This window comes from Mobula hypostoma, chromosome 19, assembly GCF_963921235.1.
Source record: "Mobula hypostoma chromosome 19, sMobHyp1.1, whole genome shotgun sequence".
NCBI classification, from domain to species: Eukaryota; Metazoa; Chordata; class Chondrichthyes; order Myliobatiformes; family Myliobatidae; genus Mobula; species Mobula hypostoma.
Genome location: NC_086115.1, coordinates 56,122,055 through 56,136,070, shown reverse-complemented (window position 1 = coordinate 56,136,070; position 14,016 = coordinate 56,122,055). Strand labels below are relative to the sequence as shown.

At 42.2% G+C, this 14,016-nt stretch overlaps 1 protein-coding gene across 2 annotated transcripts in view; it reads left to right on the top strand.

Annotated features, from left to right (window-relative positions):
- The window catches only part of LOC134359061 (G protein-coupled receptor kinase 5-like), a 336,788-nt gene that overhangs the window by 271,341 nt on the left and 51,431 nt on the right, over positions 1–14,016 (top strand). For both annotated transcript variants that reach the window (XM_063071934.1, XM_063071935.1), the window contains 4 exons: positions 1,698–1,790; positions 4,906–4,969; positions 5,276–5,416; positions 9,944–10,134. In XM_063071934.1, the coding sequence (XP_062928004.1) occupies positions 1,698–1,790; positions 4,906–4,969; positions 5,276–5,416; positions 9,944–10,134 (489 nt within the window). The remainder of the gene's footprint in view (positions 1–1,697; positions 1,791–4,905; positions 4,970–5,275; positions 5,417–9,943; positions 10,135–14,016) is intronic.

The window sequence follows — 14,016 nt, the reverse complement described above, 5'->3', positions numbered from 1 at the left end:
TTAGAAAAGTTCCAAAGGCCTTAGAAAGGGTGAAGGAGAGATTTAGTGGAACAGCACCAGGGATGAGGGACTTCATTGGCGCTGTAGACTCTAGCGCACACATTATTGTGACTCTATCAGCAGAGAAGGAAATTGATTTCAAAATCATGAGTGGCTTGTATGAATAAATAATGAGAACATGTTTCCAATAGCAAACAGAGAACACAAATTTAAGATGATTAGTGAAAAACTGGAGGTGAAAAGGTGAGAGATTAGTTTACTGGACTGGATGGTTCTGCATCACGTACTGTAGGAAGCAGCTCCAGTGATGACCATCATCAGTGAAGTGGTTTAAAGCTTGAAGGAAAAGAGTTCTCAACACCAAGAGGAAAATGGTGGGATACTGGGCTTCACACACAAAATGCTGGTGGAACTCAGCAGGCCAGGCAGCATCTATGGAAAAGAGTAAACCACTGAAGCTTCAAGCTGACTGGTCCCTTAATAACCCCTCCCTGAACAAGGAGGCACAGCAACGCCTCCACATCCTCTGGAGATTGAAGCAAGCAAGGTTCCCAGCCCCATCTTCACTCTGTTTTACAGGAGCACCACTGAGAGCATCCTGACAAGTTGCATCTCCATCTATGATGGAAGCAGTTGAGCATCAGACCAGAATTCCCTGCAAAGGACTGTGAGAACAGCTGAGAGGATCATAGGGGTCTCCCTACCATCCATTGGGAACATTTATCAGGAGCGCCGCCTATGCAGGGCCCTTAGTGTCTCTAAGGATCCCACTCATCTATCCAGCGTCCTCTTTGACTTTCTACCATCAGACAGGAGACTCCGATGCATTAAAAGAAGAACAATCAGGATGAGAAACATAGAAACATGGAAAATAGATGCAGGAGTAGGCCATTCGGCCCTTCGAGCCTGCACCACCATTCAGTACGATCATGGCTGATCATCCAACTCAGAACCCTGTTCCTGCCTTCTCTCCATACCCCCTGATCCCTTTAGCCGCAAGGGCCATATCTAACTCCCTCTTAAATATAGCCAATGAACTGGCCTCAACTGTTTCCTGTGGCAGAGAATTCCACAGATTCACCACTCTCTGTGTGAAGAAGTTTTTCCTCATCTCGGTCCTAGAAGGCTTCTCCTTTATCCTTAACCTGTGACTCCTCGTTCTGGACTTCCCCAACATCGGGAACAATCTTCCTGCATCTAGCCTGTCCAATCCCTTTAGAATTTTATAAGTAATTAATTTTAAACAATTGCTTCCCCCGGGCCATTAGGCTTCTGAACTCCCAACCGCATCGTATTCAGAATGTCACTGGTTAATCTGTTCTGACCCTTACGATATTTAATATTAATGTGCTTTAGTTTATTATTTATGTGTGATTCATCTGTAGATTTTGTCCTATGTTATGTGTACTCCTGTGCTTTACACCCTGGTTCAAAGAGACATTGTCTCATTTCTCTACACTTTTTATGGTTATATATGTCATACACATGCATGTAGTTAAATGACAATGAACTTGACTTGACTTGTTAGGAGTGGGCTGATTGATGTTGCTCTAAACCAAGGGTTCCCAGCCTGGGGCCCACAGACCCCTCAGTTAATGGTAGGGATCCATGGCATTTAAAAAAAAGTTGTGACGTCCTGCTTTAAACTCTCACCATTTTGTTTTTCCCTTTGTAATCACTTCTATCTTCAACTGCAGGTCGGTACACGATTATCTCAGTGATCAGCCGTTTAATGACTACCAGGAAAGCATGTACTTCGACCGTTTTCTCCAGTGGAAGTGGCTGGAAAGGTAAGGCTTTTCGAAGAACGGCTAAGATTCTTAAAACTCTATTTTCACTGCCTTTTTGAAAATCAGAGAAAGCTGCAGAAGGTTCAGGAAAGTTGAGAATCTGGAACTCCAGGTAGACTCCACACTTGAGATTAATTTAACAGGCTGATAATTAGATTAGATATTTGAAACATACTAGGTTAAACTTCTACAAAGTTTAGTAATGTATAATCTGTGCCACAATTATTGCTTCAATTCTTTTCAAGTATTATAACAGCACAAAGGTACTTCATTATAGATGCATAGTAGAAGTCACCCTACCTCACAGGGGATGGGGCTGGGGTGGGCGTGTGGAAGTAGGGTTTCTTTCCTCAGAAATTATCATGTTATGATTTTCTACAACACGTAGCCATAGATTCTTTGCATGCGACAAATAATTCAAGCTGAATAAAAATAAATTTTGTGATTATTTATTTACTTTTTACACATAGAGTAAATTCGTTGAGGACAATTTTTTTTAATAACTCAAATTTTTGGGTAGTGATGTGTGAATTCTACAAAGGTAGGTTTATGTTACCCGGACAGTTGTAGCACAGAGGTCGCCAGTAATGTCAACGACTTCACTCCTTACCTCTTGCCATTGACTAGGCCCAGTTTTAAGGCCTGGGTGCAAATTGAAGTTAGGCCTCCGCCAGTGTTGCTCCACAGTTGACTAGATTCTCTGGGAGAATGTATTTTTGATGTGTTCCCTCTCTCCGCTTCACTCTTGAATTGTACCCAACTCATTCCAACCCCGTTACTATTTGTGTCAGCCAAACACCTTACATTGTGTGCCATGCCCCTGAATTTGCAATGAATTCCTTTGAAATCCAGAGACTACAGTGCAATGTGGTCAGTGTAGCTGAGATTAAACAGGGCAGTGATGAAGCTCTAAACATCACAGGTTAACGATATCCAAAATGCTGTACGAAGCATTGAAAAGTTACACAAAGTAAACTTTGACATTCCATGACTTAAAGAAAAATATACTTTACTAAATTGCTAAATAATCATGACAGGTAGGTAGGGAAATAACTCTGCACTTAGAGATGTGATTAAATCATTCCTTATTACACTCAGTGACCCCATTTAATAGGTACAGGAGTGGAACCCAGTGTTGTCTTCTGTTGCTACAGACCGTCCACCTCAAGGTTCAATGTTGTACATTCAAAGGTTCTCTTCTGCACACGTGGATATTTGAGTTAGTCGCCTCCCTGTCAGCTTGAATCAGTCTGTCCATTCTCCTCCAACCTCCCTCATTCACAAGGCACGTTCACCCACTGAACTGCCACTCACTATATGTTTATTTTCATTTATCGCATCATTCTCTATAAACTGTTACGTGTGAAAATGCCAGGAGATCAGCAGTTTCTTAGATACTCAAACCACCCTGTCTGGCACCAACAAACATTCCACAGTCAAAGTCACTTAGATCACATTTCTTTTTCCATTCGGACATTTGGTCTGAACAACAACTGAACCATGTCTGCATGTTTTTATACATTGAGTTGCTGCCACGTGATTGACTGATTAAATATTTGCATTAACAAGCAGGGGTACAGGTGTACCTAATAAAGTGGCCACTGAATGTTCATGCCTTTTGTTTAAACTTTCAGTTTAGAGAGAGTTATTTTGTTAAATTAATCTTGTATGATTTATTTTGACTTATCAGAACATAAGAAATTGGAGAATGAACAGGCCATTTGACCTCTTAGACCTGCTTTAACCAGAGATTTAACAATCTCTGTCTTCATTCCGATTTCCCCAGATCCATTAATTTTGTGAAAATTCAAAAACCTATGAAATATCAGTTTTTGATGAAGGGCTGAGACATCTGGACTAGGGTGAAGGACCAGATCTGAAATGACGACTATCTATTCCCTTCCACAGATGCTGTCTGACCCAATGAGATCTTCCAGCATCTTATTTGTTGTTCAGAATTAGACCCTAGCCTACTCAGTTTCTTTTTACGTGACAGGCCTGCCATTCTAAAAAAAACATTGTGGTGAACCTTCACTGCAATTCCTCCATAGCAAGTGTATTCCTTTTATGGTAAGAAGACTAAAGAATCTATATTACTGGACTAAGACATAATTGCTCTTGTAACGGGACAGAAGTGCTGTCAGTAACTTTGTTTCTCTCTGTCAGTTCTACTGCATAAATGACAATGATACAGTGGGCTAGCATATTATAGGATATTCTCCTGAAGAACAGATTGTTTGTCCTGCTATAAACTGTACATACACTACTCTGCAAAAGTCTTAGGCACATATTAATCAGCTAGTGTGCCTAAGACTTTTTCCAGAGTACTGCATTTTTCAATGTGAAGTGGAGAGCGAGTTTGTAAATCTGGTGGGAGCAAAGAAAGTAGGGAACGGCGAGGGTGGAGCGCCACAGGATGGTTATGGGACAGATGGCAGAGAAAGAGTGCTAGGGGCGGGGGTTGATGCAGGTGCAGATACACCAGCCCCGAGACACCAGGTAAGGTCATTTGATTCCAAACAATTGGTTTACTGATCATTACAAAATGTCTCTCTGGTGCTTCCCGCTCCCTCCCCTTTTCCCAAAAATGATTCCTCTCTCCCTGCCCCCTTCCCACTCTCAGTCCACGGTAGTGACTCATATCAGAATCGGGTTTATTGTCACTCACGTATATTATGAAATTTGTTTTCTTTTTTTGCAGCAGCACTCCAGTGCAATACATAACATTTCTCAGAGTCATAGACAAGTACAGCACAGAGTCAAGCCCTTTGGCCCATCTAGTCTGTGCCAAACCATTTAAACTGCCTTGGTTTCATTTGCACTGTAGTCCTTCCAACTGCATTTAGTTACATTGAAATAAGTTTAGTTCGAAAGCCAAAAGCAATAACAACAATTGTGAGTTACAATTATCAGTGGCAGTTGGTTGACTGAAATAATCATGTCTAAGGATAACGCTGCTCTGCTAGCACCTTTAGAAAAGAGAAAAGAGTTGTATCATTGATGGGAGTGGAACTGGAATGTTAGTACTCACTTGTGTCAAAACTTATAGTGATCTGTTATTTTCTACTGAATGGAAGGATCTGCATTCTTTACTAAGGATACATTTTTCTTTTAGACAAGCTGTAACAAAAAACACCTTTAGGCAGTACAGAGTTCTAGGAAAAGGCGGCTTTGGTGAGGTAAGTACACCTCTCTGATAGGTCCTGTTCGGGTTTTCCTTTCGTAGTTTTAAAGTAAAATTGTCTGATGGATTAAAAAGATTAGTTGGACTTGTTTTAAACAATCCATCTAAATAGTTAAACTAATATTTTGACTGTACATGGCCATTGATAAAATAACAAAGGCATACTGTACAATTGCATGATCATCACAAGACGTTTGCCAAGGGAAAGGGCTTTAAGTATTAAATGCCTATTATTGCAAGTCAGTTCTGAATGCGATGAGATCAATTACAGAAATGCTTATTGCGTTTTCTTCAATTGTAGGTGTGTGCCTGTCAAGTCCGGGCTACAGGAAAAATGTATGCTTGTAAGAAATTAGAGAAAAAGCGAATAAAAAAGAGAAAAGGAGAAGCTATGGCTTTAAATGAAAAACAGATTTTAGAAAAGGTTAACAGTAGATTTGTAGTAAGTATTTGACATGAATTGCCATACAATATGTTATATGATGCATTGAATCAAAACCACTTTATGTGTTTGAGAGTTGACTTTATATTGTGTTCACTTTGAATGCCTGATGATTTTGTATTATGAATTTGTCCAATACTTTATTTTGTAATAATGACGAACATTTTATTCTTCAACAATAATGTTGCTCCTATCAATCATGTAAGAACAATTATGTTTCATCATAGTAATTTCATTTAACACCACTGACATATCTGCTGCCACCACAACCATTGTTCTTCTGTCTGGTCTCCATTCAGCCTTTAATACTCCAGAGCAAACAGCCCAAGTTTATTGAACCTCTCCTTATAGCTCATACCCTCTAATTGAGGCATCATCATCATCATTATGTGCCATATCATATGACATGGGCGATCATGGTCTCATCATCATGATTGTTCTTGGCAAGTTTTTCCATGGAAGTAGTTTGCCATTGTCTTCTTCTGAGCAGTGTCTTTACAAGACAGGTGACCCCAGCCAATTATCAATACTCTTCAAAGATTGTCTGCCTGACATCAGAGGTTGCATAACCAGGACTTGTGATGTGCACCAGCTGCTCATACAACCATCCACCACCTGCTCCCAAGGCTTCACATGACCTGCAGACTTAGCAGAGAGAAGGACTACCTCAACAAATCTTTAATAGAAAATTAATCGTAACCATAATAGAATCAATGAAAGACAGCACCAAAATGGGGGGGTCAACCAGTGTGCAAAGGACAACAAACAGGGCAAATAAAAACGGAAGAAATAATAATAATAATAAATAAATAATATATATCAAAAACATGAGTTGAAGAATCCTTGAAAGTGAGTCTTTAGGTTGTGGGCAAGTGAAGTTGAGGAAGTTGTCCCACTTGATGGCGGTTGAGGGGTAATAACTGTTCCTGAAGCTGGTGGTGTGAGTCTTGAGGCTTCCTAATGGCAGCAGCGAGAAGAAAGCATGTCCTGGATGGTGAAGTCCCTGATGATGGATGCTGCTTCCTTGGTACCTAAAGATGCTAGGAAGAGTTTACCTTCCAGACTTATTTGTTTTGAAGGTAAATCATTGAATTGAGTAAATTGGGCCTTGAAGCATTAATAAATATTAAAATAACACTTAGTGACATTTGACCCCCAATGTACATACCTCAGAAACATTAAAATGTCTCTAGAAAATATATCTGTGTTTCATTAATCATATATGCAAATCTTATTGTGAAGTCCTTGCTAGATAACCCAACTGCTATCAATTACTTCCCCTATTTGGTAGTATGTAACTTTTTGACATCTTTTGCATTCAATATTTTTATGCATTCTTCAGCTGTCTTAAGAAGGTAGGATGGGTACTTGAAGGTAGGATTGGCAGCCTCAATACTTCAACAATACTTCGTTCAAGGAGAGTGTTTTCAAGAATCAACCTTATCCACATATATTTACAAGTAAAGTGGATTCCAGTTAATTGGGACACATTGAGATCGGTACATTTTAGTCCAATTAAGTGGCTGCCCCTATTAGCTAATGTTTAATAGAAATAGTTAAAAAGGTATTGAAAAAGACACTCTATCATTTAACTGAGTAACAAATTATATATTTAAATGAAATACAGAACAAATTAGAACACTACCACTGCTACAGTGCTATGAAACTGTGTAATAGATATTGACGAAGGAATTAATCTAGTGTATGCTGCCGTGTTCTTTGATTGACTGTAAGTTGACAAAATTAGTGCAGACACCTCGTACAGATAGTGGCAAACAAGGGAAAGTCTGCAGATGCTGGAAATCTGAGCAACACACACAAAATGCTGGAGGAACTCAGCAGGCCAGGCAGCATTATGGAAAAAAGTACAGGCTCCAGTCCTGCCGAAGGGTTTTGTTCCAAAGCGTTGACTGTACTTTTTTCCATAGTTACTGCCTGGCCTGCTGAGTTCCTCCAGCATTTTGTGTGCATTGTGCAGATAATGGGCTGCCTTTATACAATGCCTTTGATGATTGCATCCTCCAAATCTTTATTTTTATTGTAACTTTCAAGATGATTGGTAATGCCTTCAAATTCTTTGTGGTTCCCAACTTGTTGAAGCAGAGAAATCATTTCATTTTCACTCCTGACCATTTCTGGCATCTCCGAGCCAGGTATGGAATAAAATGTGCACGAGCACCAGCATGTGTTTACAATGTAAACAGCATTATATCAAGTGGTTTCAAGTGTTTACAGTGCAGTATAGTGAACAGCAGTATCTCCAGCATCCAGCTTAGCCTGGGCATGTGCTGCATTGTCACCCATTAAATACTTAATCACATTTTATCTAAATTCATACAAACATTAACAGCACTTCAGAATTACTTACAGTATACAAAGCTTAGATTTTGCAAACAATGCATTCTCTTGGAGAACCTCAGCATATTCTCAATTTAAGATGCTGACTTAAACATAACAAGTAACAGAATGCAAAAATATTTACTCCCTCATCTGCCTTGAGTTAACATTCAGCCATAGTGGAATTGTGTGACTTCAGTTAACCACAAATGAGTAAGATTGACTAAGTAAAACTCAGTCAGCTCCATCATGGGCACTAGGCTCCATAGTATCCAGGACATCTTCAAAGAGCGATCCCTTAAAAAGACAGCATCCATCATTAAGGACCCCCATCAACCAGGACATGCCCTCTTCTCATTGCTACCATCAGGGAGGAAGTACAGAAGCCTGAAGGCACACACTCAGTGATTCAGGAACAGCTTCCTCCCCTCTGTCATCAGATTTCAGAATGGACATTGAACCCATGAACACTGCCTCACTACTTTTTTTAATTTCTACTTTTTAACTATATATTTAATTTAACTACTTTACATAGGTATGTATACTTTCTGTAATTCACGTTATTTTTCTTTTCTATTATGTATTGCATTTTACAGCTGCCACAAAGTTAACCAATTTCACAACATATACCAGTGATTTTAAACCTAATTCTGATTCAAATTCCCACTCCTGATGTCTATTGTTTCTGGGTAAAGAACGTACTGCACTGCCACTCTTTGCGGTTGAATAGGTTGGAACATTCACTAGCATCTCTGTCAGTAATGTCATTCAAGAAAGGAAATTTTCCATTCTTGAGCCAGGTAATATGCCAGACCCAGACCCACTAATATGACTCACATTTAACTGTTTCCTGATTAGACCAACAGTAAGAGGTGGGAAATAAATGCCAGCACATAGTGTGTACAAGGGCAGCACAGTAGTATAGTAGTTGGCACAATGCTTTATAGTGTAGGTGATCCAGGTTCAATTCCCACCGTTGCCTGTAAAGAGTTTGTACGTTCTCCCCGTGACCATGTGGGTTTCCCCCACGTGCTCCGGTTTCCTCCCACAGTCCAAAGATGTACTGGTTGGTAGGTTAATTGGTCATTGTAAACTGTCCCATGATTTGGCTGGGGTTAAATCGGGCGATTGCTGGGTGGCTTGGCTCCAAGAGCCAGAAGGGCCTATTCCATGCTGTATCTCAATTAAAAAAATTTAAAATAAACCATTCTGAGGTGCTGTAAAATTGCTCAACACTGTGGGAGAGAGTCGCCAAACATTGTTGCTCTGGCTTGACACTTTTGCCACAGGCTAGTTCTCCCTGGTGAAATCCACTGTAGGCATTGCCCATGGAGAATGAGAATGAGAAGATACACAGTTCAGGACAAGCAGGAACATTGTTTGGGGTCAAGATATGGGTCTCAGCTGGAAGAGCATGGAGCAGTTCTCCTACCTGCACCCCAGTGAGGAGCTGTACATGAGATGTATCTGGTCTCAGTGAAGAGGCACCAACTTAGACTTGTAGGAGCCACCCTAACGTCATTCCTGGTCTGGAAGTGCAATGCCTCCTGCTGTCAGGACCACATTGGTCATGAGACGTTATGCATCAGGGGCCTATAAAGCTAAAAGGTAGTTTAGATCACATGATCATAAGATATAGGAACAGAATTAGGCCATTTAGCCCATCATGTCTGCTCCGCCATTTCATTATCACAGTTGTAATTTTGTTTTGTTGTTCCTCCCCGCGCCTTGTGGTGCGTCAGGCAGCAACTTTGCCGTTTCTTTAGTATTTGTCTGTTTTTTATGAGGCCGAGTTGCTAGCTCGACACTCAACCAGGCGCAGGTGGAAACTTTGCAAGGAGCCAGCCAGAACCGAACCCGGGGCCACTCGCCTGAAAGTCTGGTGCTGAAAGCACTACACCACTGGCCAGCTAAACTGTGGCTGTACCATATTGCAATTTCCCATCTCCCACAGAGCTAGTGATACAGCAGTGGCCTCTAATCAAAGGTGCAGTTTCTAAATCAGGTTTCCTGCATCCACAATGTTTTATTCCAGAATAAATTTTAGTTGCTCTATTGTTTAAATCAATTGTCTATTTTATTACAAGTGATATTAGAACTTTGGAATTCCGATTATGCCATACGGTGTTGATTTTTTTCTATCACTCTATTTCATTTAATGAACGATTTGTATGTTTCTTGTATTCATAGGTTAATTTAGCTTATGCTTATGAAACAAAGGATGCACTGTGCTTAGTTCTGACCTTAATGAATGGAGGTGACTTGAAGTTCCATATCTACAACATGGGAAATCCAGGGTTTGAAGAAGACCGGGCAGTATTTTACGCAGCTGAAATCTGTTGTGGCCTGGGAGATCTTCACAAGGAAAATATAGTTTACAGGTGAGATGAGTGACGTTCTTCTTTCAAGCTTCACTGAACCATGAAGTCACAGAGGGAAACAGGTGCAAGAACAAGCCATTCAGCACAGTGAGTTCATGTTCATCAAACTCTCATTTCGACAGTAATGCTCCCCTTTCTCATTTGTCCCAATCTCCTCAGCTTCCCGCATTTATATACACAGTAGCAGCAAGTTAGAATGGTCAGTTAACCTACCCACTGGACACACATCAATGTGGGGTATTGGAGGAAACTGGAAGAGCTGCATTGTCCCAGGGAGAACTTACAAGCTCCATCCAGGAATCACCTGAGTGCAGGACTGGACCAGAGATTCTGCATTAATCCAGAACTACAGACACAAAATGCTGGAGGAACTTTAGCAAGACAGGCAGCATCAATGGGAAGAAGTGATTTGGCTCCTCTCTTCTCTTCTCCTGCCTCTCACTCCCCCATCCACCCAGTGCCCCTCCTCCTCCTCTTTCTTTCTCCCATGACCCATTCCTTTTTCTCCAGCCCTTTAACCTTTCCATCTTCCTACCTATCTCCTTCCAGCTTGTGCTCTTTCCTCCTCCCCACTTAACCTTCTTCTTTCCCCTTCCTTTCCAGTGCTGATGAAGGGTCTCAGCCCAAAACGTTGACTCTTTATTCATCTCCACGTACAGTGCTGTGCAAAAGTCTTAGGCACATCTACACTATATAGCTAGCTTGTCGAAGACATTTGCACAGTACTGTGTTTGTCGATGTGGAGTGGGGAGCAAGTTTGTAAACGTGATGGGAACAAAGGATGTTGAGAATGGCGAGGGTGGAGCGCCACAAGAGAGGTATGGGACAGGTGGCGGAGAAGGAATACCAGGCCAACTAGGGGGAATGCCGTACTAGTTCCAGTACTAGGTAATGAACCGGGTCAGGTCACAGGTCTCTCAGTGGGTGAGCATCTGGGGGACAGTGACCACCGCTCCCTGGCCTTTAGTATTATCATGGAAAAGGATAGAATCAGAGAGGACAGGAAAATTTTTAATTGGGGAAGGGCAAATTATGAGGCTAGAAGGCTAGAACTTGTGGGTGTGAATTGGGACGATGTTTTTGCAGGGAAATGTGCTATGGACATGTGGTCGATGTTTAGAGCTCTCTTGCAGGATGTTAGGGATAAATATGTCCCAGTGAGGAAGATAAAGAATGGTAGGGTGAAGGAACCATGGGTGACAAGTGAGGTGGAAAATCTGGTCAGGTGGAAGAAGGCAGCATACATGAGGTTTAGGAAGCAAGGATCAGATGGGTCTATTGAGGAATATAGGGTAGCAAAAAAGGAACTTAAGAAGGGGCTGAGGAGAGCAAGAAGGGGGTATGAGAAGGCCTTGGCGAGTAGGGTAAAGGTAAACCCCAAGGCATTCTTCAATTATGTGAAGAACAAAAGGATGACAGGAGTGAAGGTAGGACCAATTAGAGATAAAGGTGGGAAGATGTTCCTGGAGGCTGTGGAAGTGAGCGAGGTCCTCACTGAATACTCCTCTTTGGTATTCACCAATGAGAGGGAACTTGATGACGGTGAGGACAATATGAGTGAGGTTGATGTTCTGGAGCATGTTGATATTAAGGGAGAGGAGGTGTTGGAGTTGTTAAAATACATTAGGACGGATAAGTCCCCGGGGCCTGACGGAATTTTCCCCAGGCTGCTCCACGAGGCAAGGGAAGAGATTGCTGAGCCTCTGGCTAGGATCTTTATGTCCTCGTTGTCCACGGGAATTGTACCGGAGGACTGGAGGGAGGCAAATGTTGTCCCCTTGTTCAAAAAGGTTAGTAGGGATAGTCCGGGTAATTATAGACCAGTGAGCCTTACGTCTGTGGTGGGAAAGCTGTTGGAAAAGATTCTTAGAGATAGGATCTATGGGCATTTAGAGAATCATGGTCTGATCAGGGACAGTCAGCATGGCTTTGTGATGGGCAGATCATGTCTAACAAGCCTGATAGAGTTCTTTGAGGAGGTGACCAGGCATATAGATGAGGGTAGTGTAGTGGATGTGATCTATATGGATTTTAGTAAAGCATTTGACAAGGTTCCACACGGTAGGCTTATTCAGAAAGTCAGAAGGCATGGGATCCAGGGAAGTTTGGCCAGGTGGATTCAGAATTGGCTTGCCTGCAGAAGGCAGAGGGTCGTGGTGGAGGGAGTACATTCAGATTGGAGGATTGTGACGAGTGGTGTCCCACAAGGATCTGTTCTGGGACCTCTACTTTTCGTGATTTTTATTAACGACCTGGATGTGGGGGTAGAAGGGTGGGTTGGCAAGTTTGCAGACGACACAAAGGTTGGTGATGTTGTAGATAGTGTAGAGGATTGTCGAAGATTGCAGAGAGACATTGATAGGATACAGAAGTGGGCTGAGAAATGGCAGATGGAGTTTAACCCGGAGAAGTGTGAGGTGGTACACTTTGGAAGGACAAACTCCAAGGCAGAGTACAGAGTAAATGGCAGGATACTTGGTAGTGTGGTAGAGCAGAGGGATCTGGGGGTAGATGTCCACAGATCCCTGAAAGTTGCCTCACAGGTGAATAGGGTAGTTAAGAAAGCTTATGGGGTGTTAGCTTTCATAAGTCGAGGGATAGAGTTTAAGAGTCGCGATGTAATGGTGCAGCTCTATAAAACTCTGGTTGGGCCACACTTGGAGTACTGTGTCCAGTTCTGGTCACCTCACTATAGGAAGGATATGGAAGCATTGGAAAGGGTACAGAGAAGATTTACCAGGATGCTGCCTGGTTTAGATAGTATGCATTATGATCAGAAATTAAGGGAGATAGGGCTTTACTCTTTGGAGAGAAGGAGGATGAGAGGAGACATGATAGAGGTGTACAAGATAATAAGAGGAATAGATAGAGTGGATAGCCAGCGCCTCTTCCCCAGGGCACCACTGCTCAATACAAGAGGACATGGCTTTAAGGTAAGGGGTGGGAAGTTCAAGGGGGATATTAGAGGAAGGTTTTTTACTCAGAGAGTGGTTGGTGCGTGGAATGCACTGCCTGAGTCATTGGTGGAGGCAGATACACTAGTGAGGTTTAAGAGATTACTAGACAGATATATGGAGGAATTTAAGGTGGGGGGTTATATGGGAGGCAGGGTCTGAGGGTCGGCACAACATTGTAGGCCGAAGGGCCTATAATGTGCTGTACTATTCTATGTTCTATGGCTGGTGGCGGCGGGGGGGGGGGGTGTGACAAGAGTGCAGACGCACCCAGCCCTGAGACGTCAGGCAAGGCCATTTGATTCCAAACAATTGGTTTATTGATCATTACAGAATGTCTCTCTGGTGCTTCCCACTCCCTCCTCTCTCTCTTCCCCAACCATGATTCCCCTCTCCCTGCCCCCTTCCCATCTCAGTCCACAATAGAGACCCATATCTGAATCAGGTTTATCATCACTCACATAGGTAATGAAATTTGATTTTACTTGCAGCAGCAGTAGTAGAATGCAATACATAAAATTACTACAGTACTGTGCAAAAATCTTAGGCACCCCAACAATAAATATGTGGCTAAGACTTTTGCACAGTACTGTAGATGCTGCCTGGGCTGCTGAGTTCTTCCAACATTTTCTGTGTGTTACTCAGGATTGACCGAAGATCGTTTGAGCTATGAAGCAGCAGCTCTGCAACCTGGTGCTTCTTTAAAGCAAAATGCTTACAGTCCTGATGAAGGATCTCAGCCCAAAATGTCAACTGCTCATTCATGTTCGTGCATGCTACCTGACCTGCTCAGTTCCCCTAGCATTTTGCGTGTGTTGATTTAGATTTCCAGTATCTGCAGGGTTTCTCGTGTTTATGATTACCTGTTGGGAAATGTGTTTCAGCAAGCTGGAGGTCATCAGGGTGTTGGGCTGACAAGCATTAGGAA